We start from the raw sequence: 27,803 nt of genomic DNA, 5'->3' as shown, positions 1-27,803 counted from the left end.
TTATGACATAATAGACAATCTGGGGAATCAAGTGTCAAACAAACATGAAGATGGCAGTGTCCTCGACAAGGGAGGAGGGGTCGTTACTGCAGCAACCAAGGGGGGGAGCCACACGAGGCAATCACACTGTTATTGGAGACAAACACCAACCCGTTCCTGCTTGGTCGGCCTTCATCAGCCAAAAATGATACTGCTTTTAGCCGGGGGGGAGACTGAAATATAAAAATCATATAAATATAAAATATGTTTGGTATATAATCCACTTGTCATTGTAATCAAATATCAGAACAGTAGCTACAGATACCACTGTAAACAGTAGGCTACACAAATTTAGCTGTTAAGGTGTGATCCAACGCATGCGCAAATCGCCTTCCGCCACTTGTGGAATCATATGACAGGACATGCGCACCATCGACTCTCAGTCCATATCAATGAATTTCAGAAATTGCAAAGATCACATACGGATAACCTGAAGAAGGAGATTTTTTCCTACTTGGGAAGCGTAGCAGTAAGTAGCTTTCATCCAGAAGACAACCTATTGTCATTATGTGTTCATCCATCAAATGATCCACAGTCGGAGAGTGTTACGCGACTTGTCTGTGTTGTGTGAGAGGAACTAGCAAGCCTAGCTGGCTTCCACTGCTAGCGGATCTAACAATTACTAGTAGTACGCTGTGTTGGGCTAGCACAACATACTTAATTACAGGAAGACGTTAATACTTTTAGTGTGTCGGGACGAAGTTTAGAGCATTAAAATTACTTGGAAAAACTGTCACCAACTTTATTTTGCTAACTTTGCTGGGTGGGTATAATTTGTGGAACGTTCCAACAGGAATCTGTTCCAAAAACGTAAGTACAAGGTTGCCAACAAACAACGCATACAAAGTAGCAACGCATACGAACCTAGCTGACGAGCTGCCGAATAGGCATCAACTCACCACGTAGTTTACTCTTCATGTTTGTCCATAGGGTACCAGAGTGAGGACAGACATTTATCGGAATAAACGTGATGAGTGAAAAACGCAATGAAATAGCCCACTCCCTACCCTGTATCTTATTCTGCCGCTATATAACTTTGTATGCGTTGTTTGTTACCAACCTTGTTATTTACAACGTTTTTGGAACAGATTCCTGTTGGAAGGTTCCACAAATACTACCCACCCAACTTCGCTAGCTAGCTCACTTTTGCTAGAATACCTAACAACTCCTTTGGTGGTTGGGTGTCAGTTTGCGATCACCTTGTTACAGTACAGCTGGCCTAACTGTACTTGTCAGCTGATGACCAAGCACGTCCAGCTAGTTACACTGTAACTGCAGCTAACCCCAATGAACTCATACATGAATATCAGCACAGACACAGCAGTGGAATCACCCACATTGCTACAAGTTTGCAGATAAATGATTAACAGGTGTCATGATCAAGTAGAGGTCGACTGATTATGATTTTTCAACTCCGATACTGATTATTGGAGGACCACAAAAAGCAGAAGCCAATTTTTATATTTATTTGTAATAATGACAATTACAACAATACTGAATGAACGCTAATTTTAACTCAGTATAATTAATACATGAATAAAATCAATTTAGTCACAAATAATGAAACCTGTTCAATTTGGTTAAAATAATGCAAAAACACAGTGTTGGAGAAGGAAGTAAAAGTGCAACATTTGCCATGTAAAACAAAAGCTAACGTTCCTTGCTCAGAACATGAGAACATATCAAAGCTGATGGTTCCTTTTAACATGAGTCTTCAATATTCCAAGTTAATTTTAGGTTGTAGTTGTTATAGGACTATTTCTCTCTATACCATTTGTATTTCATATTCCTTTGAGTATTGGATGTTCTTATAGGCACTATAGTATTGCCAGCCTAATCTCGGGAGTTAATAGGCTTGAAGTCATAAACAGCGCTGTGCTTCAAGCATTGAGAAGAGCTGTTTGGATTAATGCTTATGAGCCTGCTGTTGCCTACACTTGCCTTTACATAATTATGTAAAATTCTGGCAAATGAATTAGTCTTTGTTAGGAGGAAATGGTATTCACACAGTTCGCAACGAGCCAAGCGGCCCAAACTCCTGCATATACCCTGATGCGAATGCGCTTTTGTTAAATCATCACCCGTTTGTCGAAGTAGGCTGTGATTCGATGATAAATTAACAGGCACCAAATTGATTATATGCATCGCAGGACAAGCTAGTTAAAAGAGTAATAGCGTCAACCATGTGTAGTTAGTTTTTTTTATACATTAAGTTTAATGCTAGCTAGCAACTTACCTTGGCTCCTTGCTGCACTCACGTAACACGCAGTCTTCTCGTGGATTGCAATGTAATCAACCATAATCGGTGTCCAAAAATGCAGATTATCGATTATGCTCAACCTGTATTGCCATCAAATGATATGTTGACCAATGGATACCTACTGAATGTAATGTTTTAGCGAAGTGGATTGATAGTTATATGTACTTGTTGACAAAATTAGCTATTTCTGATTTATTGGCATAATTACCAACTAACTTTTACCTGTAAAGACTTGTACATTTGTTCTGATCTGGGATATGAAACCCACAGCTAAATAATTATACTCAGCAAAAATATAAACACAACAATTTTACTGAGTTACAATTGACTGATTTACTTATATGAACTGTAAGTAAATTAGGCCCTAATCTATGGATTTCACATGACTGGACAGGGGTGAAGCCATGGCTGGGCCTTGGAGGGCATGGGCCCACCCACTGGGGAGCCAGGCCCAGCCAATCAGAATGAGTTTTCCCCCACAAAATGGCTTTAAAATGGTGGTGGAAAAAGTACCCAAATATCATACTTGAGGAAAATTAAAGGTTCCTTAAAAGAAATTGAATGTCACCAATTAAAATACTACGTCAGTAAAAGTCTACAAGTATTTGTTTTTAAATATACTTAAGTATGAAAAGTAAATAATTTTCTTAAGTACTTTACACCACTCCTTTATTACAGACACAAATACTCCTCAGCTCCTCTAGATAATCTCGCAGGTGATGAAGCTGGAGGTCCTGGGCTGGCGTGGTTACACGTGGTCTGCGGTTGTGAGGCTGGTTGGACGTACTGCCAAATTATCTAAACCGACGTTGGAGGTGGCTTATGGTAGAGAAATGAACATTAAATTATCTGACAACAGTTCTGGTGGGCATTACTGCAGTCAGCATCCCAATTGTGCGCTCCTTCAAAACTTGAGACATCTGTGGCATTGTTGTGACAAAACTGCACATTTTAAAGTGGTCTTTTATTGGCCTCGGCACAAGGCACCTGTGTAATGATCATGCTGTTTAATCAGCTTCTTGATTTGCCACACCTGTCAGGTTAATGGATTATCTTAGCAAAGGGGAAATAATTACTAACAGATGTAAACAAATGTGTGCACAACATTTTAGAGAAAAAAGCTTTTTGTGCATAAGGAACATTTCCGGGATTTTATTTCAGCTCATGATACATGGGACCAACACTTTACATGTTGCATTTTTATATTTTTGTTCAGTGTATTAGGCATTATAAGAAGGTGGTGAGAAATTGATCAACTTTTCTGTTCTGGTAATTATTACCTATCTTGTACTAGACATCTCAAATCACTTGGCAGACAAATACATGGACAGGTAGTGCCATATGCTACCTCTGTGTGTAGCCATTGTCATACTGTCTATTGCCATAAGACATTGTCAGCATGAACAACCTAAGTATGAAAGAAAAGAACGGAACAGAGGGATGTCATGTTGTAGTTGTTGAAACCTAACCTGGAGGAACTGGTTTGAGTAGAAGAGCAGGAAATGTGTGTCCCTGTGGTGTTGTGGAGGCATGTATGGATCAGCAGGCTAGGTAAAACACTCCAGTAGTTGGGCTGTATGGAGTGGAACGGTGAAAAGATGAATAGGTATGTACAGTAGATTATTTAATTGCAGTTAATCCTCATTGTTGTCATAATCATAAATGTGTGTGTGTGTGGTGTATTGCTGCTGGGTGTAGTGTGACAAAATATTTTTATGGTGTGAAATTGAGGACCATTTGGTGGATCATAGGGTGATGTAGCAATAGCCTATGTGTTAGGCTTACCATAAAGAATGAGCAGCAGGGTCGTTCCATGTCATTTCAGCAAGCCTTGACACCCACCATCCGGAAGCATTATTTTGTTGAAAAATAATTTGATCTCTGAGAAATTAAGGGAATTGATTGCACCCAAATTGGGCCATTTTAATTGATAGGATTCATATAATATTAAATCATTTTCGTGTCTAACATCCTATTTGAACCAAACTTTTTTTCTAACAATGGGTAAGACATGAGGAATCAAAAATGGTCAAAGGTCATTCCACACTTCATATCCAAATCTATCAGTAACATTGTTGAGTTACACAATACATTTTTTGATCCTTTTAGGATGATTTGGACATGAATCGTGATGATGCTAATATAGGTACCATTGACACAAATGATGAAAAAATACCATTTGAAACAGTGGCCAGGTATACAACCAACGCATGGGTTGCTGTCATCCCAGAAGGGTATCCTACTCAGGGTTTTCTAAAGCTAACCAGATTCAGTTAGCTTCACATTCCAGCTCACGCTTCATCCGCACTACGACGGTGGATATTGATCGTCCGCCTGCCTCTAAGTCTAGCCGGTTAGAGAGGGGGAAAAAATACGATAGGATTGACCATAACAGTGGGGTCTGAAATCGACACCCTTGATAAAGATCAGAAAGTGACAAAAATACTGATATATATTGTTTGCTCAGAGAAATGGGGAGATTATGTTAATTTGTGCTAATGGAATTCCTCAAAGATTTTGTTTCAGAAGAAAAGTGTACTTACTATGCCTGTGATATGTGCTTGTCCAAACTAGCAATCTTAAGATGAATGCACTTAACTGTCGATCTGGATAAGAGCATCTGCTAAATGACTCAAATGTAACTGCACGTGCATGTCGGACATCGAATGGCAAACTCTTCACTGATACAATGCTGAAATGTCAATGCATGGGCGAGTCAGTGCCACATTTTAATTTGTGCCGAAATCAAAATGAAGAAAGTTACCTTTCACACAGGTTATAGTGTGAAATAGGCTTTTTCGAAGTGCTGTCTTTAATTTATTACTAATCCTTAAAGGGATACTTCAGTATTTTGCCAATGTGGCCCTTAATGAACTCGTGGATAACATGTTCATGTCTCTGTGTCCAGTATGAAGGAAGTTAGAGGTAGTTTCACAAGCCAATGGTATCTAGCATCTTAAAATAATAATCACCTAATAGCAGGAACACCACCATCCAGTGGTCAGAACCTTGTAATATTAGGATGTAGAATGGGACATAAATCCAACTATTTAAATTACTAATTTCTCAGAATGGGGGGAGAGGACATCACCAAATTCACTAAGAACACGTTACATAGAATGAAGAAACAATACTTCGAGACGCAGCTACACACTACTTGTCAAACAGAAAACTGATACTATATACTCATTGTCAATTTGAGTGCAATTAATTAGGTTTATTTCACAGATATTATGTTTTAACAAAATAATGTTGCAGGAATGCTAATCTTATCTGTTTCTAACAGAAATGATTTCAGAAAAATCTGAGACAGTGGGTGTCAATCCTCTTTCTTGTGCTTTTTGAAGTGGAATGACCCAGCACTCTGAAGAGTGAGACATTTCCTGTCTGAAATGTGCTGATGTGTTCTTATGTTTGAGATGGAATCTTTACAGAAATATAGCCTCTCGATTTTATAATCCAACTTGAAATTTAGAAGTTCAGCATTTAGGCCAACAATATTTAGGGAAAGGCTATAGTGTGAAATAGGCATTTACATTTACATTACATTTAAGTCATTTAGCAGATGCTCTTATCCAGAGCGACTTACAAATTGGTGAATTCACCTTCTGACATCAGTGGAACAGCCACTTTACAATAGTGCATCTAAATCATTTAAGGGGGGGTGAGAAGGATTGCTTTATCCTATCCTAGGTATTCCTTGAAGAGGTGGGGTTTCAGGTGTCTCCGGAAGGTGGTGATTGACTCCGCTGTCCTGGCGTCGTGAGGGAGTTTGTTCCACCATTGGGGGGCCAGAGCAAAGCTTATATGGAAAGAAAAGACCCAAGGACAGGTCAGACTGGACCAGCCTTTGTTGAACAGGAAAGTGGCTGTGAGGAGACGTATTACAGACCACCTGGCTGATGGCCGTAGCTGTGTACATGGCAGAGCTTTAAAAGTGCTGTCTTATTTTATTACTACTTAAAGTAATACTTTGGTTTGTTCTGAAATCATTTCTGTTAGAAGCTGGACAGTTTTCTCAATTCAAAGACTCAATCATGGACATTCTTACTGGCAGTTGTGGCTGCTTTGTGTGATGTGCTGTTGTCTGTGCCCAATAATGTTTCTACCATGTTTTGTGTTGCAACCATGATGTTATGTTGTGTGGCTACTATGCTGTGATGTCTTGGGTCTCTCTTTATATAGTGTTGTCTCTCTTGTTGTGATGTGTGTATTGTCCTATATTTATATTGTATGTATTTTTAATTTGTTCTTAACTGACTTGCCTAGTTAAATAAAAGTATGCATTTAGGCATGTGAAAAGTCAACTGAACATCACTAACAGTCAGCCAACCATCCACTTTCCAGGTTTTGTAGTGTGTGTGTGTGTGTGTGTGTGTGTGTGTGTATGGAAGTTATAGTTCAGGGGTTATTGCAAAAACAGGAAATAGTTACTCTAAGCAGGTCCAAAGGAAAAGGGGGGGAGCAGGAGAGGTCGAGTGAGCACGGGGGGAGTGTGTCCTGAGAAATTAGTTTTCAGGTCGTGTACTTGTCAGCTGAGACCTAGATTCTGAACTTCAACTTGACCCTTGATAGTCCTACATCTAGGGCTAGGCTATGCCTGCTGGTCCAAACTGTCAGTACCCCTCTGTTACCAAAACATCTTAATTGCAGCGGTCTTCCATCAAAGAGCTGGTCAGCATTTCACACACAAACCTTGAACAGAACATACACTACATAACTAAAAGTATGTGGAGACCTGCTCGTCGAACATCTCATTCTATATTCAGGTGTTCGATTTGAGCTGAGATTAGGGCTGTGTGCAGGCCAGTCAAGTTCTTCCCCACCGATCTCGACAAACCGTTTCTGTATGGACCTTGCTTTGTGCACAGGGGCATTGTCATGCTGAAACAGGAAGGGACCTTTCCCAAACTGTTGCCTCAAGGTTGGATGCACAGAATTGACAGATGATTTTTACGTGCTTTTCAGCACTTGCCGGTCCCGTTCTGTGAGCTTGTGTGGGCCTACCACTTTCCGGCTGAGCCGTTGTTATGCCTAGAAGTTTCCACTTCACAGTAACAGCACTTACAGTTGACTGGGGCAGCTCCTGCAGGGCAGGAATTTGACAAACTGACTTGTTGGAAAGGCGGCATCCTATGACAGTGCCACGTCAAGTCACTGAGCTCTTCGTTAAGACAATTCTACTGCCAATGTTTGTCTATGGAGATTGCACGGCGGTGTGCTCGGATTTTTATATACCTGTCAGCAACGGGTGTGGCTGAAATTGCCAAATCCACTCATTTGAAGGGGTGTCCACACTATATACACACACACACACAAGTATATCTTCTGCTGCTTTTCTCAAATGCAGTCCACAGGAATAGTGTTGTGATGTCATGTGAGCCATTAAACACTCTGGCTCCGTTCCAATATCTATGCTAGTTTAGCTATTGGAAGACACTGGCACTAAAACATGTGACTAAAACTGTCTCTCTGTCATAACCCAGTGGAGAATCCAGTGCAGCTTGTCAACACCAAGTGTGACATCCAGTGCTAATGTGTTCCTGACTGTGGCTGCCATGTTACAATGGTGCCAAACGCATGATCCTCATTTCCGTATCAAGCGCTTCTTATCACCAGCCTCCTCATTGTCAGCATGCCTTCTGCTTAACAACACCAGGCCCTAATGTCACTGACAAGGAACCCGCCTACTGCTGTTTCCTTTTCCACATTCCAACATTGGGCTGGCAGGAAAATAATCTAATTTGTTTAATGTTTTGCATAATTTCCCTTTATGTAGGCCGAAGTCAAACAATGTTTTTTGTGTAGTTCCATAGTATGCCATTTCTGTCCGCAAACTTAAATGGTACCATTTTTCAGACAACTTGAAAATGTATATCTGTGATCCTGATACATGACTTATGACCCCTCGCTCTCTCTCTCCACTCCCTGTCCTTTCCCACACTCCTTCCATCCCTCTCTCTCTCCCAGGCCTCAGAGTGTAGAGCTTGGTGTGACAGGAGGAACCTCCAACTTTGACAGCAGCAAAATGGCAGACATGTCAGTGGAAGAGATCACCATGAGGGCCAACCAAGTGACCGATGAGGTACAGCTGCCACCCGTATCCATGGGGACACCATAGGAATGCTGGGAATGGGGGTAGTAGGTGTTTACAATTAGCATACATTTTCCACTTCAATTTAACTAGGCTACTTTAAAAAAAAAAAAAAATGATTGACCTTAGTAGGGAATCAACTAAATATATTACATTAATTAATTTGTCCCAAGTTTGTCATAAGACATGAACAGAATGCGTCCATGATTCATATTTCCTGCAGCCTTCTGAAGAGGCAACGAGAATGTCCTTGTCTGTGTGTGTGGTGTGTGCGGCTACCACATTGTGTATCTGTTAGCGATGATGCTAATGAAAATGGTAGTGCTGAGCGATTTAGTGCTTTGAGGTAAGTTCGATTATTAAAAACTAATCACGGTTTTCAATTTCGGTTTCTATTATTTTTTTTACATTAATTGCACTATGTATTATGTGGGTTGAATTCTGAAAAACAGAATAAAATAAGTTAATAAAAGTCCCATAATGGTAGTGACTGCCCATTTACTGCTCATCACTTATTAACCATCATTTATTCACAAAATCTGACAATCACAATTTCAGTAGTTCAAAGGGAATATGGCATACTTTTGACTGCTAAATACCAACCATTAATCACTTAGATGATTTATTTTCAGCGAGAGATGCCTCGCAAAGCAACTGCTTTCTATCTCTCTTGCGCGTCCTCTTCTCTCAGGCCGTGTCATGACAGTCCATGTAGCCTATGTTGACCTGGCAGAATGATATCAGGATTGTTTTTCATTAATCCAGTGGGTATCTGTTTCGCAAACTCAACCATCACATGTGGCTTCAACTCAGCTTAACAGCAGCCTTTTGCTAGGCCATGCACACTTGAATTAAAGGGTAACCACACCCCAAAATAATGTATCAAAAATGTGCATGTTGAAGACATTGGAAGAACTGTGCACATTTACTTTTCATCAGCCAACAAGATGAGTAGACCTAACAAACAGCAAAAGAAGTAGCCTATGTCAATCTACTATTCCCCCCCCCCCATAGTACAAAAGTTAACCTACTGTATTCTGTGTGAGAAATAAATAACCTGTCTGGGAAAGTTGTGGGATGCGATAGATCCCAAATTAATACAACCACTAGCATCAAAACAACTTATTTAAACAATGTGACTGACACAACAGATCAGAACGTTTAGCTTAAAATGTTATATTAACTATTAGGCTATTTGTTTCACATTATGAGTTCACCAATACGCACACGGCAGTAGGCTATAAGTGTGAATGTTCCAAAATGCAATCAATTAGCTGAAAAACACCATTCTCAAAAGTGACTGCAAATGAGATTATACATGTAGTTATTTTATTATAAAGGTGCATTTTTACGGTGAAAATGAACTTCCCCAAACTTGAAACTCGCGCGCTGTGTGTACAGTGCCTTGCGAAAGTATTCGGCCCCCTTGAACTTTGCGAACTTTTGCCACATTTCAGGCTTCAAACATAAAGATATAAAACTGTATTTTTTTGTGAAGAATCAACAACAAGTGGGACACCATCATGAAGTGGAACGACATTTATTGGATATTTCAAACATTTTTAACAAATCAAAAACTGAAAAATTGGGCGTGCAAAATTATTCAGCCCCCCTTAAGTTAATACTTTGTAGCGCCACCTTTTGCTGCGATTACAGCTGTAAGTCGCTTGGGGTATGTCTCTATCAGTTTTGCACATCGAGAGACTGACATTTTTTCCCATTCCTCCTTGCAAAACAGCTCGACCATTCCATTGTAGATTTTGCTTTATGTTTTGGATCATTGTCTTGTTGGAAGACAAATCTCCGTCCCAGTCTCAGGTCTTTTGCAGACTCCATCAGGTTTTCTTCCAGAATGGTCCTGTATTTGGCTCCATCCATCTTCCCATCAATTTTAACCATCTTCCCTGTCCCTGCTGAAGAAAAGCAGGCCCAAACCATGATGCTGCCACCACCATGTTTGACAGTGGGGATGGTGTGTTCAGGGTTATGGGCTGTGTTGCGTCTCCCACCTCAGCTGTAGATCTCTGCAGTTCATCCAGAGTGATCATGGGCCTCTTGGCTGCATCTCTGATCAGTCGTCTCCTTGTATGAGCTGAAAGTTGAGGGACGGCCAGGTCTTGGTAGATTTGCAGTGGTCTGATACTCCTTCCATTTCAATATTATCTCTTGCACAGTGCTCCTTGGGATGTTTAAAGCTCGGGAAATCTTTTTGTATCCAAATCCGGCTTTAAACTTCTTCACAACAGTATCTCGGACCTGCCTGGTGTGTTCCTTGTTCTTCATGATGCTCTCTGCGCTTTTAACGGACCTCTGAGACTATCACAGTGCAGGTGCATTTATACGGAGACTTGATTACACACAGGTGGATTGTATTTATCATCATTAGTCATTTAGGTCAACATTGGATCATTCAGAGATCCTCACTGAACTTCTGGAGAGAGTTTGCTGCACTGAAAGTAAAGGGGCTGAATAATTTTGCACGCCCAATTTTTCAGCTTTTGATTTGTTAAAACAGTTTGAAATATCCAATAAATGTCGTTCCACTTCATGATTGTGTCCCACTTGTTGTTGATTCTTCACAAAAAAAATACAGTTTTATATCTTTGTTTGAAGCCTGCAATGTGGCAAAAGGTCGCAAAGTTCAAGGGGACCGAATACTTTCGCAAGGCACTATGTATGTATGTGTGTGTGTGTGTATATATATATATATATATGTATGTATATGTGTATGCATATGTATATGTGTGTGTGTATGTGTATATATATATATATATATGCATATGCGCCAGTTAGGCTCTACACCCCTTGTAAAGCGGATTCATGTGTTTTAAATTTTAAGATGTTATTTGGCCAGTTGTGATACAAACCTTATCAAAACATATAGGCCTATGGGCCAGGCTACATGAGGTGAGTGACTGATTGGAGAAAGTTCCTTACGCCACACAATCTGGGCATCGTTCACAAGTGATAAGCTAATATTGTCACCCTTCAGACTATTCTTGATTTAATTTGGTCTTCACATACACCTAAATAATATAGGTGTGAAATTTGTTTTGATTTAGAATGGACCATTATCATGCACCTGTCTCAACTGGCAGTGGGGAAATATACATGTGTTCTATACACTTAAATAGTGAATGGAGGATGGTTTTCCCGTGGTTTATTTTAATGCCAGCCAGGTAGGCTATACTCCTGTTGTAAATATAAGCAATGTGCTTAATATTATGAAAGTTGAGAAATAAATATAGTAGGCCTAGCCTAATAAAAAGCTCATGGGGTCCTCCTCTTTCTATTAGCGGCCATCACTCTGTTTTCTCCCGCATAGCCTAAGACATTTTGCGAAACATGGGTTCTCAATAAGTGTTTGATCACATTTGCATTGATGTCAGAGTGATTAGAGGGACAATAGAGTGCTGAGCACCAGCACCAGGCAGTTGGCAAGTTTGGTAGGCTACTAATGACCATCCGCAGCATCAGAGCTTGGAGAATGTCTAAATGGTTTGACCACCGTCAACAAGTGTTTGCAACTCTTTCATTAAAAATAAAATACGTTTTTTTTTTTTTTTTTACTTGACCCACAGATTATTCTTAAAGAATCCTGTAAGAGTCTGCTAACTTCCACAGGCTTCAAGCTTCCTTTTTAAGAGGCATTTTCTCAGCTGTCTGTAATACAGGTATGATTGAAGAATGAAGCAGGTGCTAATCAATGGCTTTGCTCCACAGAAAGCCACAATTGACGACTCCATTGTCAATAGTAGACCCATATAATATCTTTGAAAATACCATACAAGTATCATGGGCTTTTAAAACAATTCATAAAACAATTCATTTTGGAGCATATTTTCTCTATTGGCCTAGGTGAATCCTCCTCACTGCGCAAATAACATCTTTATCAAACGTTTTCATAATTTATCTGCAGATAATCACCAAAAAGCCTACCAGCGCAAATTATGGCGCCAAATGTACGGCTCTCTTACCGATTCGGTAGGCTACTGACGAGTCTCTCTCACTTTAACGTCACTGTCTGACAAGTCCTGATGGACTTCATGTTGAAAATACAAACAGAATCTTTAGTTTACTTGTAACGCATCGGGACAACACAGTTTTGTCCATTTTTTTATAGGATTTCTGAATGGGAAGGATATGAGATCGGCTTTATTCAGTCAGTACGACACCATTTATAAACTAGTCAAGCTTGCTGTTTGTCAATCATAGCACAGTAAGCCTATGCGCCAGCACTTTGTGGCTGCATATGAAACACGCTCACTTAGATTCTAGATTGCTAGAAGATGCATATCGTTCTTTCTAGTGGGAGAGGGCTCGGGCATACTTTTTTCTCTGACTTGCAAATTGTAAACAAAGTAGCCTAGTTAGTTTGTGGGGGAAAGTACCCGGCTGAAAATGATTGTGTAACTGGCTGTGCAGCCGACAGCCGGCGCTAGTGGAAAACACTGATCTAAGCAAAGAAGTTATTCAGGTCCAGGTTAGTAAAACTGTTCTATTAACACTATACTAAATAGTGTGGTCCTCTGACATTTTTGATTCTTAACTTTATCTCGTCCTACCAACCTGAATTTCTCTCTCCGTCTTTCTCTCTCTCTCTCTCCTTGCTGCCTGACTGACAGACTGATACCTATGTGCTGGGTTTAGGACAACATGGCTTGGGGTAAAACTGTCAAAGTAACCTCTTACTGTACACACACACACACACACACACACACACACACACACACACTTTTGAGTGGTTCGGACAAAAGGTAAGCTTAGGTCTGTTAGCTTAAGCCATGTTAGTGAGGTGGCATGGTGTAGCCGCTCATACTGCTGAAGTCGTCATACCCTGAGTCATCCTTTCTCCTAGCTCTACCTCCTAATGCTCCTCTGCTGTAGGCTACACCTTTCAGTCTTTCACACTCAGTCCTGTCCTGCCTCTCTTGTTGTTATTATTAGGTCCTCTGTCTCACCTGACTGCATTCCATCATTACGCCATGTCACCTGCTGCTGCTGTTATTTTGTGTATTGATGTGCTGCTGGGAGGGAGATGGTTCCTGCCTGATTTGAATTATTCTACCTCGCCTGACCAGGCACAGTAAACTGGGCTAGTCACGGAGAATACCGTGTCTCTTCCTCGCCTAACTGATTTTAAAATGAGACCATTGTTGTATTTTAGACCAATAGAACCTAGTCTTTGTGTTTCCTAGACCTTGAGCATCTGCTCATGATTGCCTGTACCTCTAAAAGACACTGACTTCTGTCAGTCCAGCTGTCATGTTCATGCATTCGGAAGGAATTCAGACCCCTCGACTTTTCCCACATTCCTGTTACATTACAGCCTTATTCTAAAATGGATTACGTCGTTTTAACCTACACACAATACTCCAAAATGACAAAGCAAAAACAGGTTTTTAGAGATGTTTGCAAATTTTATAGAAAAATTATGAAATATCACATTTACATAAGTATTCAGACCCTTTACTCCGTACTTTGTTGAAGCACCTTTTTCAGCGATTACAGCCTGGAGTCTTCTTGGGTATGACGCTACATTCTTGGCACACCTGTATATGAGGAGTTTCTCCCAATCTTCTCTGCAGATCCTCTCAAGCTCTGTCAGGTTGGGTGGGGAGCGTTGCTATACAGTTATTTTCAGGTCTCTCCAGAGATCAGGTTCAAATCCGGGCTCAGGCTGGGCCACTCATGGACATTCAGAGACTTGTCCCAAAGCCGCTCCTGCGTTGTCTTAGCTGTGTGCTAAAGGTCGCTGTCCTGTTGGAGGGTGAACCTTTGCCCACAGTCTGAGGTCCTGGGCTCTCTGGAGCAGGTTTTCATCAAGAATCTCTCTCTACTTTGCTCTGTTCATCTTTCCCTCGATCCTGAATGGTCTTCCAGTCCCTGCCGTTGAAAAACATCCCCACAGCATTATGCTGCCACCACCATGCTTCACTGTAGGGATGGTGCCAGGTTTCCTCCAGACGTGACGCTTGGCATTCAGTCCAAAGATTTAAATCTTGTTTCTCATGGTTTGCCTTTCGGCAAACTCCAAGTGGGCTGGCATGCTTTTTACTGAGAAGTGACTTCCGTCTGGCCGCTCTACCATAAAGGCCTGATTTGGCAGAGTGCTGCAAAGATGGGAGAACCTTCCAGAAGGACAACCATCTTGGTTACCTCCCTGACCAAGACTCTTCTCCCTCGATTGTTCAATATGGCCGAGCAGCCAGCTCTAGGAAGAGTTTCGGTGGTTCCAAACTGCTTCCATTTTAAGAATGATAAAGGCCACTGTGTTTTTGGGGACCTTCAATGCTGCAGACATTTGTTGGTATCCTTCCCCGGGTCTGTGCCTCGACACAATCCTGTCTCGGAGCTCTACGGACAATTCCTTCGACCTCTTGGCTTGGTTTTTGCTGTCAAGTGTGGGACCATTATAAAGACAAGTGTGTGTGTGTGTGTGTGTGCCTTTCCGAATCATGTCCAATCAATTGAATTTACCACAGGTGGACTCCAATCAAGTTGTAGAAACATCTTGAGGATGATCAATGGAAACAGGATGCAGCTGAGCTCAATTTCGAGTCTCATAGCAAAGGGTCTGGATACTTATGTAAATATAAGGTATTTCTGTTTATTTGTAATACATTTGCAAAAAAAAATCCCTGTTTTCGCTTTGTCATTATGGAGTATTGTGTGTAGATTTATTTAATCCATTTTAGAACAAGGCTGTAACATGGAAAAAGGGAAGCAGTCTGAATACTTCCTGAATATTGTATGTACTACTTGTAACATTACTGCTTTGTTCCTCTATTGTCCTCCCCCAGTCCTTGGAGAGCACCAGGCGGATGCTACAGATGGCTGAGGAGGTGAGAAAGATTGTTATTGCCCTTATAAGTTATCTGAACTGTGGTCTTTGAGTTCCTGATGTGGTGCTGAACTGTGGTCTTTTCTTGTGTCCACAGAGCAGGCAGACTGGTGTTAATACCATTGAAATGCTGGACCAACAGGGGGGTGAGTCAGAGATGCATGGTTCACTTCCAAGTACCAGCTCTGGAACACCATCTTTTGTTAGAGAGCAATTCCACGCCAGGAAGGCCTAAAAATATTTTTGTTACAGTGGTTGCTCAACTAAAAGTTTTGAGATTATGCTGTGGGATTTAGAGGTAATGTGTGGTTTAGTACGGTACCCTGCGCCACTGCTTCAACCCCTGAGGGTTTTGTTGTTTTGTAGAAACACTAGAATATTAAGCTACACTTCTTCAAATCAATCCCATATACTAAGGTTTTAAATTCTCTAGTAGACAAATATTGAAGGCTATCAAATGCTTCTCAAAGATGCCCTCTGGTGGTCAAACTTGCAACAATGGCTGACAATTAAATAACATGCCATAGAATATTGCGGCAGCCCGCAAGGTGTGCTGCTGTATGATAGTGGTTCTTCCTGTAAAAGTTGCATCTCAGATAGAAATTTCACTGGGAGGAAGGATTTTTAAATATTCTTTTTACATTTATATCACAAACTATTTTGGGCCATTTTAGACCTATACAACAGGGTTGGGGGTCAAATAATTCCAGTTTAATTTTAAATTATTTTATGTAAAACTGAATTCAAATTTCAACAATCTTCAAATTCTGGAATTGTTATTAGACTGACTTTTTAAATTGGAATTGTAAAACATATTGTTTTAATTTGAATTCAGTGTTTTTACATTTCCCAGTAAATGGAATTAATGCACATAGTATCAAACATTGGCTACAGGATTTGTTATAAATCATTTCAACTTGTATTTCTATATTTCCAGTATACACTGGGTATAATAAGTATCCACCCCACTTTGATCAAAACATTTCTAATAAATGCATGCCAGTGGAATTAAAATGGATTTAGTTCTGATTTCTTGTCATTGATCTATTCAAAATACTCCAATGTCAACACATTTTATTTAAAAAATAACATATAGCTATTGTGGAAGTGTTCACCCCTTTTATTAAGGCACGGGTAAAATAGTTACGGAGTAAAAACTGGCTTTACATATGACAAATTACATTAACCCTTCCTCTGTACCCCATACATGTGTAATGGCCCTCCGTCAAGTATTGCATTTTAAGCACAGACTCAACTACAAAGATTGGGGAGTGATTGGTAGAAGGGTAACAATAAATAAAATCTGATATTGGATATCTCTTTAAGCATGGTCAAGTTGATGATGATGATGATGTATTAAACCACCCAGACACATCAAAGATAGTCTTTCTGAACTGAGCTGCAGAACAGGAAGGAAACTGCTCAAGTGGTGTCACCATGAGGCCATTGGCCATTTTTAAAGCAGCTGCGGGCTTCAATGGCTATGAAGGGAGAAAACAACTGAGAATGGAGCAACACAATTGTACTTTACTCCAGAATAATGACCGAAATGTGACAAGAAGAATTAAAGTATACAGAAGATATTCCAAAACATGGATCCTGTATGCAACAAAGGCACTACAGTAATACTGCATAAAAACACCACAAATGAATAAAATGTTTGGCCTAAAGTTTCAATATTGTACTATAAATTGTTCCTTTTTGTATTATACTTATGCTAAAACGTTTATTCAGTTCTACTGAGCCATTTACTTTGTTCGTCTTTATCTTTTATGATTTCTTATTGTCAAGAAGGAACCTGCGAGAAAGCATTTTAATGGACGGTGAATACCATGTGTATTCTGTACATACGACTAATAATAAAACGCAACTTCAAACACAACACATCACTTGGTAAATGCTTAAATCTATGGCAAGACCCCCAACACCTCGAGTATGTTTACATGCACACTAATAATTCGATATTAAACTGCTCATGCAACAGTCATGCAGATTATGTAGGCAGATTATGCAACAGTCATGCAAACGCCTTACTCTGCCGACCTTAATCGGCGTACGGTCAAGATCGAAGTAAGCGTACGTCGGTTAACACACCTGGTTTTCTGCGCCATCTTTCACGTTTACCAGGACATGGAAACACCTTACTCAGCGTTCCAGCGGTGCGTTTGATCTGCACGTGTTCGAGAACCAGCCAAGTGAAGCCTCCCTTATTTTAAAAGAATAATGGGCAAATATTACACCATCCAGGTGTGCAAAGCTCTTCGTTACCTAAGACTCACAGCTGTAATCACTTTGTTTCTTCTTCCATTTTGGTATTGTGTCGATCAATGACAATGAAATGAATTTTAATCCCACTTTGTAACGCAACAGAATGTGAACAAATCCAAGGGGTAGCGGAATGCTTCTGATACCCTAATTTCTAATTGGAATTGTTGGGATAATATTGAATTACTGGAATGTACCTACAATTGGAATTGAGACGAACCTGGAATTTGAATTGAGTTTACAGGGAGAGAGAATTTAATTAGACTTGAACATAAATATAATTATTTGTGCACTGTAAATTGACCACAACTAAGCCCAATAAGAAATTGTATTTTAAAAATACATTTCCTACCTTGATTCCATTTAGACACAAACATATAACTTTATTTGTGGGAATACTTGAGAACATTTCCTAAACTAAATGAATTTTCCTGGTGATTCTAGTCTTTTTCTATTAATTTTTTTTAATCTAAAAACAAAACATCCCTTTCGGGCAGGTTTTGCCCCGCGGGCCGCTTGTTTCCGACCCCTGATACTGTCTAAAATATGTCAAAACATTTACTAAATCAAAAAGGGTACTTTTTGAGATGGTCATGTTGAATAAATTGAATGTGTATTTCTAAATCTAGACATTCTCCATATTTTAGGGCACACTATAAGGAGTAATTTTAAAAAGGGCCTAAAATGGCTACTTTCATCATGATTTGTAAAAAGCATATCAAACATCCTTCCTCCCCAAAGTCTCTACGTGAGAATTGCCAGTGCAATCTGAGATACCAAATATATTTCTGGGCCTTCCTGTTGTGGAATCGCCCTAGAGAAGACACTGTCATTGATCATCAAAACCATTTTAAAAAATTAAATTAAAAAACCAAGCCAGGTTTTCATTGAAGTAATTTGTTTTTATGTTGCATTTCCCTGAGCTTGATCCTTTTGATGTTCTGTTTGTGTAACAGAGCAACTGAAGCGTACGGAGGAGGGTATGGACCAGATCAACCAGGATATGAGACAGGCTGAGAAGAACCTGACTGACCTGTCCAAGTGCTGTGGCCTCTGTGTCTGCCCCTGTGACAGGTAGCAAACTGTAACCGAACCTTTCAGCTACCTAACCTCACTTCTGTCTGCTACGCTGGAAATGAGTCGTCATAACTTTCTGTACTGTACCTTCTGTGGTGATAGCACTCACAGTTTCCTAGCATGTTTTAATCTATCCCTCCCTGATTTGATTGGCGGACTGAATGGCTTTTATTGATCTTGTCCATCAGGGTAACGTCCATAGAGCATGACTCTAAGTACAAGCGTACCTGGGGAATGGGTGATGGTAGCAGTGCAGGTGGAGGAGAGGGAGTGGACAGCTCGGTGGTGTCCACTCAACCAGCAGGCGTCCGTAATGGACAGGCCAACCAGCAGCAGTCCGTGGGGGGACCTTACGTCAAGAGGTGAGTGAAGCCAGTCAACCATATAATACACACCTAGTTAGAATTTATTAGCCGGTCCCAAGTCACACTTGCTTCCTTTGCCCTTTCAATGTTTGCAGATCTGTAAGGTGGCCGGCAATATGTTGGAAGGTCCATCGCTACATTGATTTTACTTCTCTAGACCCTTCAGATCTGGTAAAATCGAAGGGTTTAGGGCTATCAAGCAAGAGCAAGAATTCTCATGAAAATGCATATGAGATTAGTAGATATTTATGTAACGTGCCCCTTTCCCTCCCCCAGGATAACCAACGATGCTCGGGAGGATGAGATGGAGGAGAATCTGGACCAGGTGGGCAGCATCATAGGCAACCTGAAGAACATGGCCATGGACATGGGCTCTGAGATAGACAAGCAGAACAAACATATCGACCGCATCACAGATAAGGTGGGTTGTCATCATAGCAGGGCTGTGTTATCCAATCCATACACTGCCTCACTCCTTACGGCTTTATTATACTGCGATGCTCTCTTTCTTTTTTCTCTCACTAATTGGTCTTTGGACAAATCTGATCAGCTCTGAATAAAATCTGTGATTGGACAAAACACCGAACCGGGCTGCCTGTATAAACGCAGCCATGGATGTCACCAGTATGCTCCGGAGGTCTTTGTGAGCAAAAGTTTGCCATGTTAGATCAATGCAAACTTCAGTCATTTAAGTGTGAAGAGATTTTTTATTTTTTTTTAAAGTTTAGTCTTTCACCTTCCTACACCTCCAGATACCTTAGTCAAGTCTGTTGTATATTTCTCTAGTGTACCATGAGGCTGCCTAACGTTGGCCTCCACTGTCAAGGAAGTGCTACTGTTGCACTAAGTGATGGAAATGTAGACGTGTTCATCCACCTCTCACCTGGTGTCTGTACTGTCTCTCTCTCTCAGGCGGACATGAACAAAGCACGTATCGACGAAGCCAACCAGCGAGCTAACAAGCTCATCAAGTAGACCTACCTGCTCTCGCTTCAGCATCCACTTTGACTCTCTGCCTCAGCTTGCATGTGCACACATGTACAGACTAGTGTTTAAATATACAATACATACTCACACACACACCTTGAACAAAGATAATCAACCAGCACAAAAAACCCATTGAACCACACTTGCCTTCTCTGTAATGATATATGTAAATATGCACACACACACTGTTATTGTGCCTTTTATGACTAGATGAAAGTCTTCGCCCGGGGCCCAATCCCTAGTATGTGACCCGGTGAATCACTTCTCCAGGAGTTGAGATCTGTGCCCATATTTATAAAGCGTTGAAGAAGTTGCGCAGGACGGGGGACCTGCTCCGAGATCAGCACTCCTACCCTGAAATGCTTTATTTATACAAGCCCTGATAATCTGCCGTGCGTTCTAGGAGTATAACGTGGAACGCCACCAGATTCACAGCCATATGCGTCTGTCGCCCCCCGGAGGTCTATAGGTGTCACAGCGGCTGTATCCGCTTCGGGGTATGCAGGGCAAGGTTGTGAGAGACGACGCTTTAGGTCATGGGTGTCAAATGAATTTTTTTTTTCCCCTGTGGGCCGCATTTGATCTTTAATGAGGTCCGGAGGGCCACACTGAGAATCGGTTATATTTCCTCACCGTCAAAATTTGCTTTTGGCATTTTCGATGCTCCCTGACTGTCTAGCTTTCATTTCGGTGATTTATTGGCGAGCTGGACAAGAAACGGTATAAATGTAGGTCCATTTAATCTTTACAGTTTCGATTTGGTGTTTGTCATTATAAAGTATATGGAGTTTGCTGGACCCCTCCCATCCAGCTGTATGTTTAACACTCCTGCTTTAAATCCTGTCATTTGGTTCCTGGCTCTTGTAATTATTGTCATTGTATCCAATTGTTATTGTTTGAAATTATGTGCCTATTTAATTATTTGAATAAAGTTAGCTTTTTTTAATCCCCCCCATTTATACCCTTTTTAATGCAATGGTTGATCTATTAAGTTCAATGCTGGAAGAATTGTAGCAATACCTCTTTGATCAAGAGTAACAACTAATGGGAGATCTTAGCATGGTTTGGCACTCATGCTAGCAGAGTCTGTCTGTCTGTGCAAAACTCCTTGTCTGTCATTTGCTTTACAATGAGCAATGGAGTTGGTAACAGTACAAACAGATCTGGGACCAGGCTACACCTCTGCCACCAATGGATCAAGTGCTGTACTTCATCTCAATGTTATTTCACTCATTTTCATTTGAACTGCCTCATTGTCACCTGAGAGGCCTTACTGCCTGTTTCTTGGAAAGGGCAAAGTGGCTGTGTTGTAACAGCCTTGTCCCCAAAACGGCTCTTCTGTCAGTAACCTACTCATCCAGAAATGTCCCATCAGTTTCTTTCCTTACTTTCGCCTATAAATATTTGTAAGAAAATGTCAAACAAAATGTTATGTTCTTCTGCATTCAGGTATACTTTTGGTCAGTTATTGGTTTCCTACAGAGTGAACTAAACTGTTATCCAAGGCTGTATTTAAACCAAAGTGACACTGAAAGACTTCAGTGTGTCTTAATATTAGTCGTTAATGCTACTGCTACATTATGTTTCTGTCTTGATGCTGTTGGTTCAACACCAATGTGGGGCTACCGACTGTAATGTAAACTCAGCAACGGCCTCTTTAAGTTTGAATATGTCGAGGAACACAGCTTGTTCTGTCTGGATGATTGTTTAACATAAGTGCCTTATTTTTTATTTCAGCAAAAGATTTGTTCTTTCTGTTTAAAAGTTGTTATATTTGTATAATTCATTAAACTCTTCAGTAAAACCTCGTTGAGCTTTGAATTTACTCAAACAAGGCACCCTTATGGCGGCTGACCCTGCTGCTCACCTTGCTCTCTACCCAGTGTGTGTTGCCTGGGGGAAACATGCAGTAACTCCAAACTATCGGTTTATGAGTTTATTTTCAAGTTCACCTCTCAATGTAATAGACATTTTCTGTCAACATTTTGGGATATTTTACATAGCTTGTAGAGAGTAGAAAATTCTTATTAAAAAAACACTATACAGAGGACTGGAAGATAAAGATGTTGAGTTTAGTATGTGGTGAGTAGATGTGAGGGTGGGAAAGTGTAATGGATGAAGGATCTAGAGGGACAGTACAGCCAGTACATTAAAAGGCAATGTGTAGTAGGTTTGGGGTCAATTCGATTTAGAGTGATTACCCCTAAAAAGCAACTTCGCGTTTGGACACAACCTATGTAGCATCAATTTCAGTAAAACATTTATTCTAGTGTCAAAATTGATTACAATGTGACATGTACAGTGCATTTGTAAAGTATTCTGACCCCTTGACTTTTTCCACATTGTTACGTTACAGCCTTATTCTAAAATGGAGTAAATTTGTTTGTTTTTTTACCTGAATCTACACACAATACCCCATGACAAAGCAAAACAGGGAAAATTCTTTGACCTTGTGTTTTGGTTTTTGCTCTGACATGCACTGTACCTTTGCAAATGTATACAAAAAATATATATTTACATAAGTATTCAGACCCTTTACTCAGTACTTTGTTGAAGGACCTTTGGCAGGGATTACAGCATCGAGTCGTCTTGGGTATGACGCTACAAGCTTGGCACACCTGTATTAGTAGAATTTCTCTCATTCTTCTCTGCAGATCCTCTCAAGCTCTGTCAGGTTGGATGGGGAGCGTCGCTGCACAGCTATTTTCATGTTTCTCCAGAGGTGTTCCATCGAGTTCAAGTCTTGGCTCTGGCAAGGACATTGAGACTTGTCCCAAAGCCACTCCTGTGTCATATTGTGTGCTTAGGGTCATTCTGATGGAAGTTGAACCTGTGCCCTGGTCCTGAGCACTCTTTTCATCAAGGATCTCTCTGTACTTTGCTGACTCGTCTCCCAGTCCCTGCCTATGAAAAACATCCCCACAGCATGATGCTGCCACCACCTTGCTTCACCATAGGGATGGTGCCAGGTTTCCTCCAGACTTGACACTTGGCATTTAGTCCAGAGTTCAATCTTGGTTTCATCAGGCCAGAGAATCTTTTGTCATGGTCAGAGTCATTTATGTGCCCTCCAAGCGGGCTGTCATTTGCCTTTTACTCAGGAGTGGCTGCTGTCTGGCCACTGTACCAGAAAGGCCTGATGGAGTGCTGCAGAGATGGTTGTCCTTCTGGAAGGTTCTCCCATCTCCACAGAGGAACTCTGGCTCTCTGCTGGAGTGAACATCGGGTTCTTGGTCACCTCCCTGACCAAAGCCCTTCTCCTGCAATTGTTCAGTTTGGCCGGGCGGCCAGCTCTAGGAAGAGTCTTGGTGGTTGCAAACTTCTTCCATTTTAATAATGATGGTGGCCACTTCTTGGGGAACTGTTTCAGAAATGTTTTTGGTACCCATCCCCAGATCTGTGCCTCAACACAATCCTGTCTCTGAGCTTTACGAGCAATTCCTTCGACCTCTTGGCTTGATTTTTGTTTTGACAACTGTGGGACCTTATGTTGACAGATGTGTGCCTTGTCTAACTCATGTCCAATCAATTGAATTTACCACAGGTGGACTCCAATCATGTTGGATCATCCTTGATATGTTTCTACAATGGAAACAGGATGCACTTGAGCTCAATTTCGAGTCTGAATACCCTGAATACAAAGGGTCTGAATACTTTTGTAAATAAGGTGTCTGTTTTGCAAATGTATTAAATAAAATGTTCTAAAAACCTGTTTTCACTTTGTCATTATAGGGTATTGTATGTTTATGTATATATATTTTTTTTTTAATCCATTTTAGAATAAGGGTGTAACTTAATGTGGGCAAAGTCCAGGGGTCTGAATATTTTCTGTAAATAGGTCATTTTGTTTTGGCATTTGATTTCACACACCAGCAACCAACCAACCAGCACAAAGGAAAGGGGTGTACCTGATACAAAGGAAAAACAAACGATGTTGGACTGTCAGTAGTCAAATGTATGAGTATATTTTCCTAGTTCCATTATATACTGTACATGTATAGATTTAGGTGATGTAAAAGAAAATATTTGAGAATGGATTCCTTTTTAAAATATCTATCATTAACTTTACGAATGTCATTGAGGGGAAAAAAATGAAATTTGAATATTCTGACGGTCGATTTCAAATTAAATAAATTTTTTCTGTTTTTCCACATTGCACATCGTTGTCTTTACCAGTCTTCAACGCTTTCTGTATTTCCATACATACATACAAACATACATTCAGACACATTCTTCCATTATGAATTTTCATACTGTGTGGGTTTTGGAAAAGCAATTTAGATTTGATTGACCCACAATTTTTATCCTCGATTTTTGACAGACTAAAAAAGTATTTCTGTCTCCGATTTATGTAATTGAAGATGTTTTGAGTGAAACCAAACAAAGTGTGATAGAATCTGTTGCATATGACTCTGCAGTCCAAAGTAAAAGACCAATCAGGCAGGCCAAGTTGGTCTAGTTTGAGTGTGAGTCCTAGATTCAATCAGATCAAGCGTTTACCGGCAATAGCAGACACCCGCATAGAGGATGTGGATTTGACAAATCTAACACAGTTCCATCACCGACACTGTCAAAACAACCGCTATGCGGAGGTTGGCTTAAAGCAGAGCTGATTGAAGAGCCCAAATAATATCACGACAATATAGCACCATATAAAAAAAAACATGCATCTTTAGATACAGTACCAGACAACAGTTTGGACACCCCACCTCATTCAAAGCTGGTTGAGAGAATGCCTTGAATGACTAGGTGTGTCAAAACCTTTGACTGGTACTGTATATAGATATGAGATTCGATACACAGGTGTTTTAGGCAAAGGCTATTTCAAGTTCTCAGCAACAGAGATGGCCACAGTGCTATTCTGGTAAAAGTCATGTTTGAAAGTAATTGAGTTGATTTTTTGTTTTAGGTAAAAGCAAGACAATAAGGTAACATTATTGTCTTTCAATTGTGTTACTTTCATCTCAGCTAAAACAGTCTATAACATCCAATTTCGGTAATGTTATTTGGCTTTCACAGTGCATAGGACAATTAGTTTGCATACTTGCTGTTGTACTTGTCGTGCATGCAGGTATTGTACTGTGCAGCACTGTACAATGTCTCACTCTCTTTCAGGCAACACTAGGCCTATCATTTAATTAGCTAAAATAGCATTTACAAAGCTCTACAAAGAAAATAGCTACCATACCCAATCCTGATGATTTTATGATATGAGCTCCAAATTTACAAACATTCTTCGGTTGAGTGTCAAAAGAACATTCCTGTGCTTTTAATTTAACTATTTAAATGTAGCATATTTTGTCAAAGGGAAAGAAAAAGGTGGACATTTGCGTTGATACACTGGCTTTAAATACACTCCGCAGCATGAGCGTAGGTTTAAATCTAAAAACTACAATATCTCATGTATTTTATTGTAAAAAACAAAATCAATATTTTAAGGTGATAAAAATCTGTCTTACTGATTGTACACTACTTCTGCCCATGTGACGGAAATATCGTCAGTCAGTCCTCACTTCTTCTTTGTGAACCGACTGAATCCCTTCTTCTCCTTGTCTTTCTTGTCTTTCACTGGCTCTGTGGTGGTGGAGGAGGAAGGAGGGGGCAAGCTGTGGGCCCGGGCCCCTGCGGACCCTGAGGGTCCTACCTCTTCCTGCGCCAGGGGCTTCACTGCCTTCTCCATCGCCTGGGTCCAAAGATCCAGCTCCTTCTGAAATAACCATTTATGTTCAATATATTTCATTGAATTTGGGTGTTGGGGTTAAGATTGCTACAAGATTAACGTTCATAATACATACTTGTGATTTAATTCCAGAAAGAGCAGAAAGCTGATCTTTTAGATGGTACAACAGAGCTGTATTTTGCTGACTGATTGATTGACTGATATAGTATAACATGAGTATTTAGAAGGGCATGAAGAACTCACCTTTTCTTTACACTGGAACAAGTACTCACTACCATCGCCAAGCCTGGAAGAGAGGCAGCCCAAAATGAACAACATTCAGTACGGATTCAAACAAAAAGTGCAATTAACAGAGCGCGTGAATCACAGGTGGTTGGCGGCAACTTAATTGGGGAGGACGGTCTCGTGGTAATGGCTGGAGCGGAATGGTATCAAATACAGCAAACACATGGTTTCCAGGCGTTTTGACGCCATTCCCTTCGCTCCGATCCAGCCATTATTATGAGCCGTTCCTCCCCTCGGCAGCCTCCACGGATGTGAACTATGTAAACTGAGAGACTCCGGGATCCTCGGCAGCCTCCACGGATGTGAACTATGTAAACTGAGAGACTCCGGGATCCTCGGCAGCCTCCACGGATGTGAACTATGTAAACTGAGAGACTCCGGGATCCTCGGCAGCCTCCACGGATGTGAACTATGTAAACTGAGAGACTCCGGGATCCTCGGCAGCCTCCACGGATGTGTACTATGTAAACTGAGAGACTCCGGGATCCTCGGCAGCCTCCACGGATGTGAACTATGTAAACTGAGAGACTCCGGGATCCTCGGCAGCCTCCACGGATGTGAACTATGTAAACTGAGAGACTCCGGGATCCTCGGCAGCCTCCACGGATGTGAACTATGTAAACTGAGAGACTCCGGGATCCTCGCCTCAGTTTGAATACGTGCTTCTTCTTCTTGTAGTTGGTCAGGACTTCACAACTGGCGTTGCCGAGCGACAGAGGGTCCTCTCCGTGGTAGGTGGAGCCATGGCTGATGCTCTTGGCGTCCTTATAGACAGACAGCTGACCAGGCTTCAGCACACAGTACAGGTTGTTCCAGGACCTGTGAGAGTACAGGAGCACAAACACATTTAGCTGGAGGAGACCTTAACCAAGATACACAGGCATCCCAAGCTTACCCCAAACTATTTGAATTATCTTGCGGTAGAGCCATGAACTTGAATGATATTAATTTGAACTATACTTGATATCCTATCTACTGTAAGGCCTCGATTCAATCAGATCGAGCGCTAACCTGTGTTGGCAGATATCCGCATAGCGGATGTTTTGGAGGTGTAACTGCGATATGAGCTGACAAATACACTATTTAGACAAAAGTTTAACATGTTGACACCCCTTCAAATTAGTGGATTTGGCTATTTCAGCCATACCCGTTGCTGACAGGTGTTAAAATCAATCACACAGACAGGGAATGTCCATAGACAAACATTGGCAGTAGAAGGGCCTTACTGAAGAGCTCAGTGACTTTCAACGTGGCACTGTCATAGGTATGCCACCTTTCTAACAAGTCAGTTTGCCAAATTTCTGCCTCGCTAGAGCTGCCCCGGGCCAACTGTAAGTGCTGTTATTGTGAAGTGGAAACATCTAGGATCAACAACGGCTCAGTCGCGAAGTGGTAGGCCACACAAGCTCACAGAACGAGAACGTCAAGTGCTGAAGCGCGTAAAAATTGTCTCACTACTGAACTGCCCCTGGAACATCAGCACAACAACTGTTCGCCGGGAGCTTCATGAAATGGGTTTCCATGGCCGAGCAGCTGCACACAAGCCTAAGATAACCATGTGCAATGCTAAGCGTCGCCTGGAGTGGTGTAAAGAAAGCCGACATTGGACTCTGGAGCAGCGAAAACACGGCAGTCTGACAGGAATCTGGGTTTGGCGGATGCAAGGACAATGCTACCTGCCCCAATGCATAATGCTAACTGTAAAGTCTGGCGGAGGAGGAATAATGGTCTGGGGCTGTTTTCATGTTTTGGGGAGGTCCCTTAGTTCCAGTGAAGGAAAATCGTAACGCTACGGCAAACAATAACATTCTAGACAATTCTGTGCTTCCAACTTTGTGGCAACAGTTTGGGGCCCTTTCCTGTTTCAGCATGACAATGCCCCGTGCAAGGTCCATACAGAAATTGCT

At 41.0% G+C, this 27,803-nt stretch overlaps 2 protein-coding genes across 7 annotated transcripts in view; one reads left to right on the top strand and one right to left on the bottom strand.

The window, feature by feature from the left end:
• The window catches only part of LOC135507936 (synaptosomal-associated protein 23-like), a 39,474-nt gene extending 17,735 nt beyond the window's left edge, over positions 1 to 21,739 (top strand). Inside the window, exons 1-8 of one of the 3 annotated variants that reach the window (XM_064927742.1) lie at positions 389 to 508; positions 8,270 to 8,384; positions 15,197 to 15,238; positions 15,335 to 15,383; positions 18,459 to 18,576; positions 18,768 to 18,941; positions 19,221 to 19,365; positions 19,857 to 21,739. In XM_064927742.1, coding sequence (XP_064783814.1) covers positions 8,328 to 8,384; positions 15,197 to 15,238; positions 15,335 to 15,383; positions 18,459 to 18,576; positions 18,768 to 18,941; positions 19,221 to 19,365; positions 19,857 to 19,919 — 648 coding nt within the window. In that variant the 5' untranslated portion in view covers positions 389 to 508; positions 8,270 to 8,327 and the 3' untranslated portion in view covers positions 19,920 to 21,739. Of the gene's footprint in view, positions 1 to 388; positions 509 to 3,799; positions 3,906 to 8,269; positions 8,385 to 15,196; positions 15,239 to 15,334; positions 15,384 to 18,458; positions 18,577 to 18,767; positions 18,942 to 19,220; positions 19,366 to 19,856 lie in introns of those variants that run through there. The other 2 variants (XM_064927741.1, XM_064927743.1) reach the window with 2 other exon arrangements.
• Positions 21,740 to 21,852: 113 nt separating this feature from the next.
• LOC135507934 (spectrin beta chain, erythrocytic-like) overlaps positions 21,853 to 27,803 on the bottom strand; it is a 53,615-nt gene continuing 47,664 nt past the window's right edge. For 3 of the 4 annotated variants that reach the window (XM_064927736.1, XM_064927739.1, XM_064927737.1), the window contains exons 39-41: positions 26,542 to 26,715; positions 25,855 to 25,897; positions 21,853 to 25,638 (exon numbers count right to left, since the gene is read on the bottom strand). In XM_064927736.1, the coding sequence (XP_064783808.1) occupies positions 25,441 to 25,638; positions 25,855 to 25,897; positions 26,542 to 26,715 (415 nt within the window). In that variant the 3' untranslated portion in view covers positions 21,853 to 25,440. The remainder of the gene's footprint in view (positions 25,639 to 25,854; positions 25,898 to 26,541; positions 26,716 to 27,803) is intronic. The other variant, XM_064927738.1, reaches the window with a different exon arrangement.

This window comes from Oncorhynchus masou, chromosome 21, assembly GCF_036934945.1.
Source record: "Oncorhynchus masou masou isolate Uvic2021 chromosome 21, UVic_Omas_1.1, whole genome shotgun sequence".
Taxonomy (NCBI): domain Eukaryota; kingdom Metazoa; phylum Chordata; class Actinopteri; order Salmoniformes; family Salmonidae; genus Oncorhynchus; species Oncorhynchus masou.
Note: the sequence above shows the minus strand (reverse complement) of the source record. Positions and strands in the feature narration are given on the sequence as shown.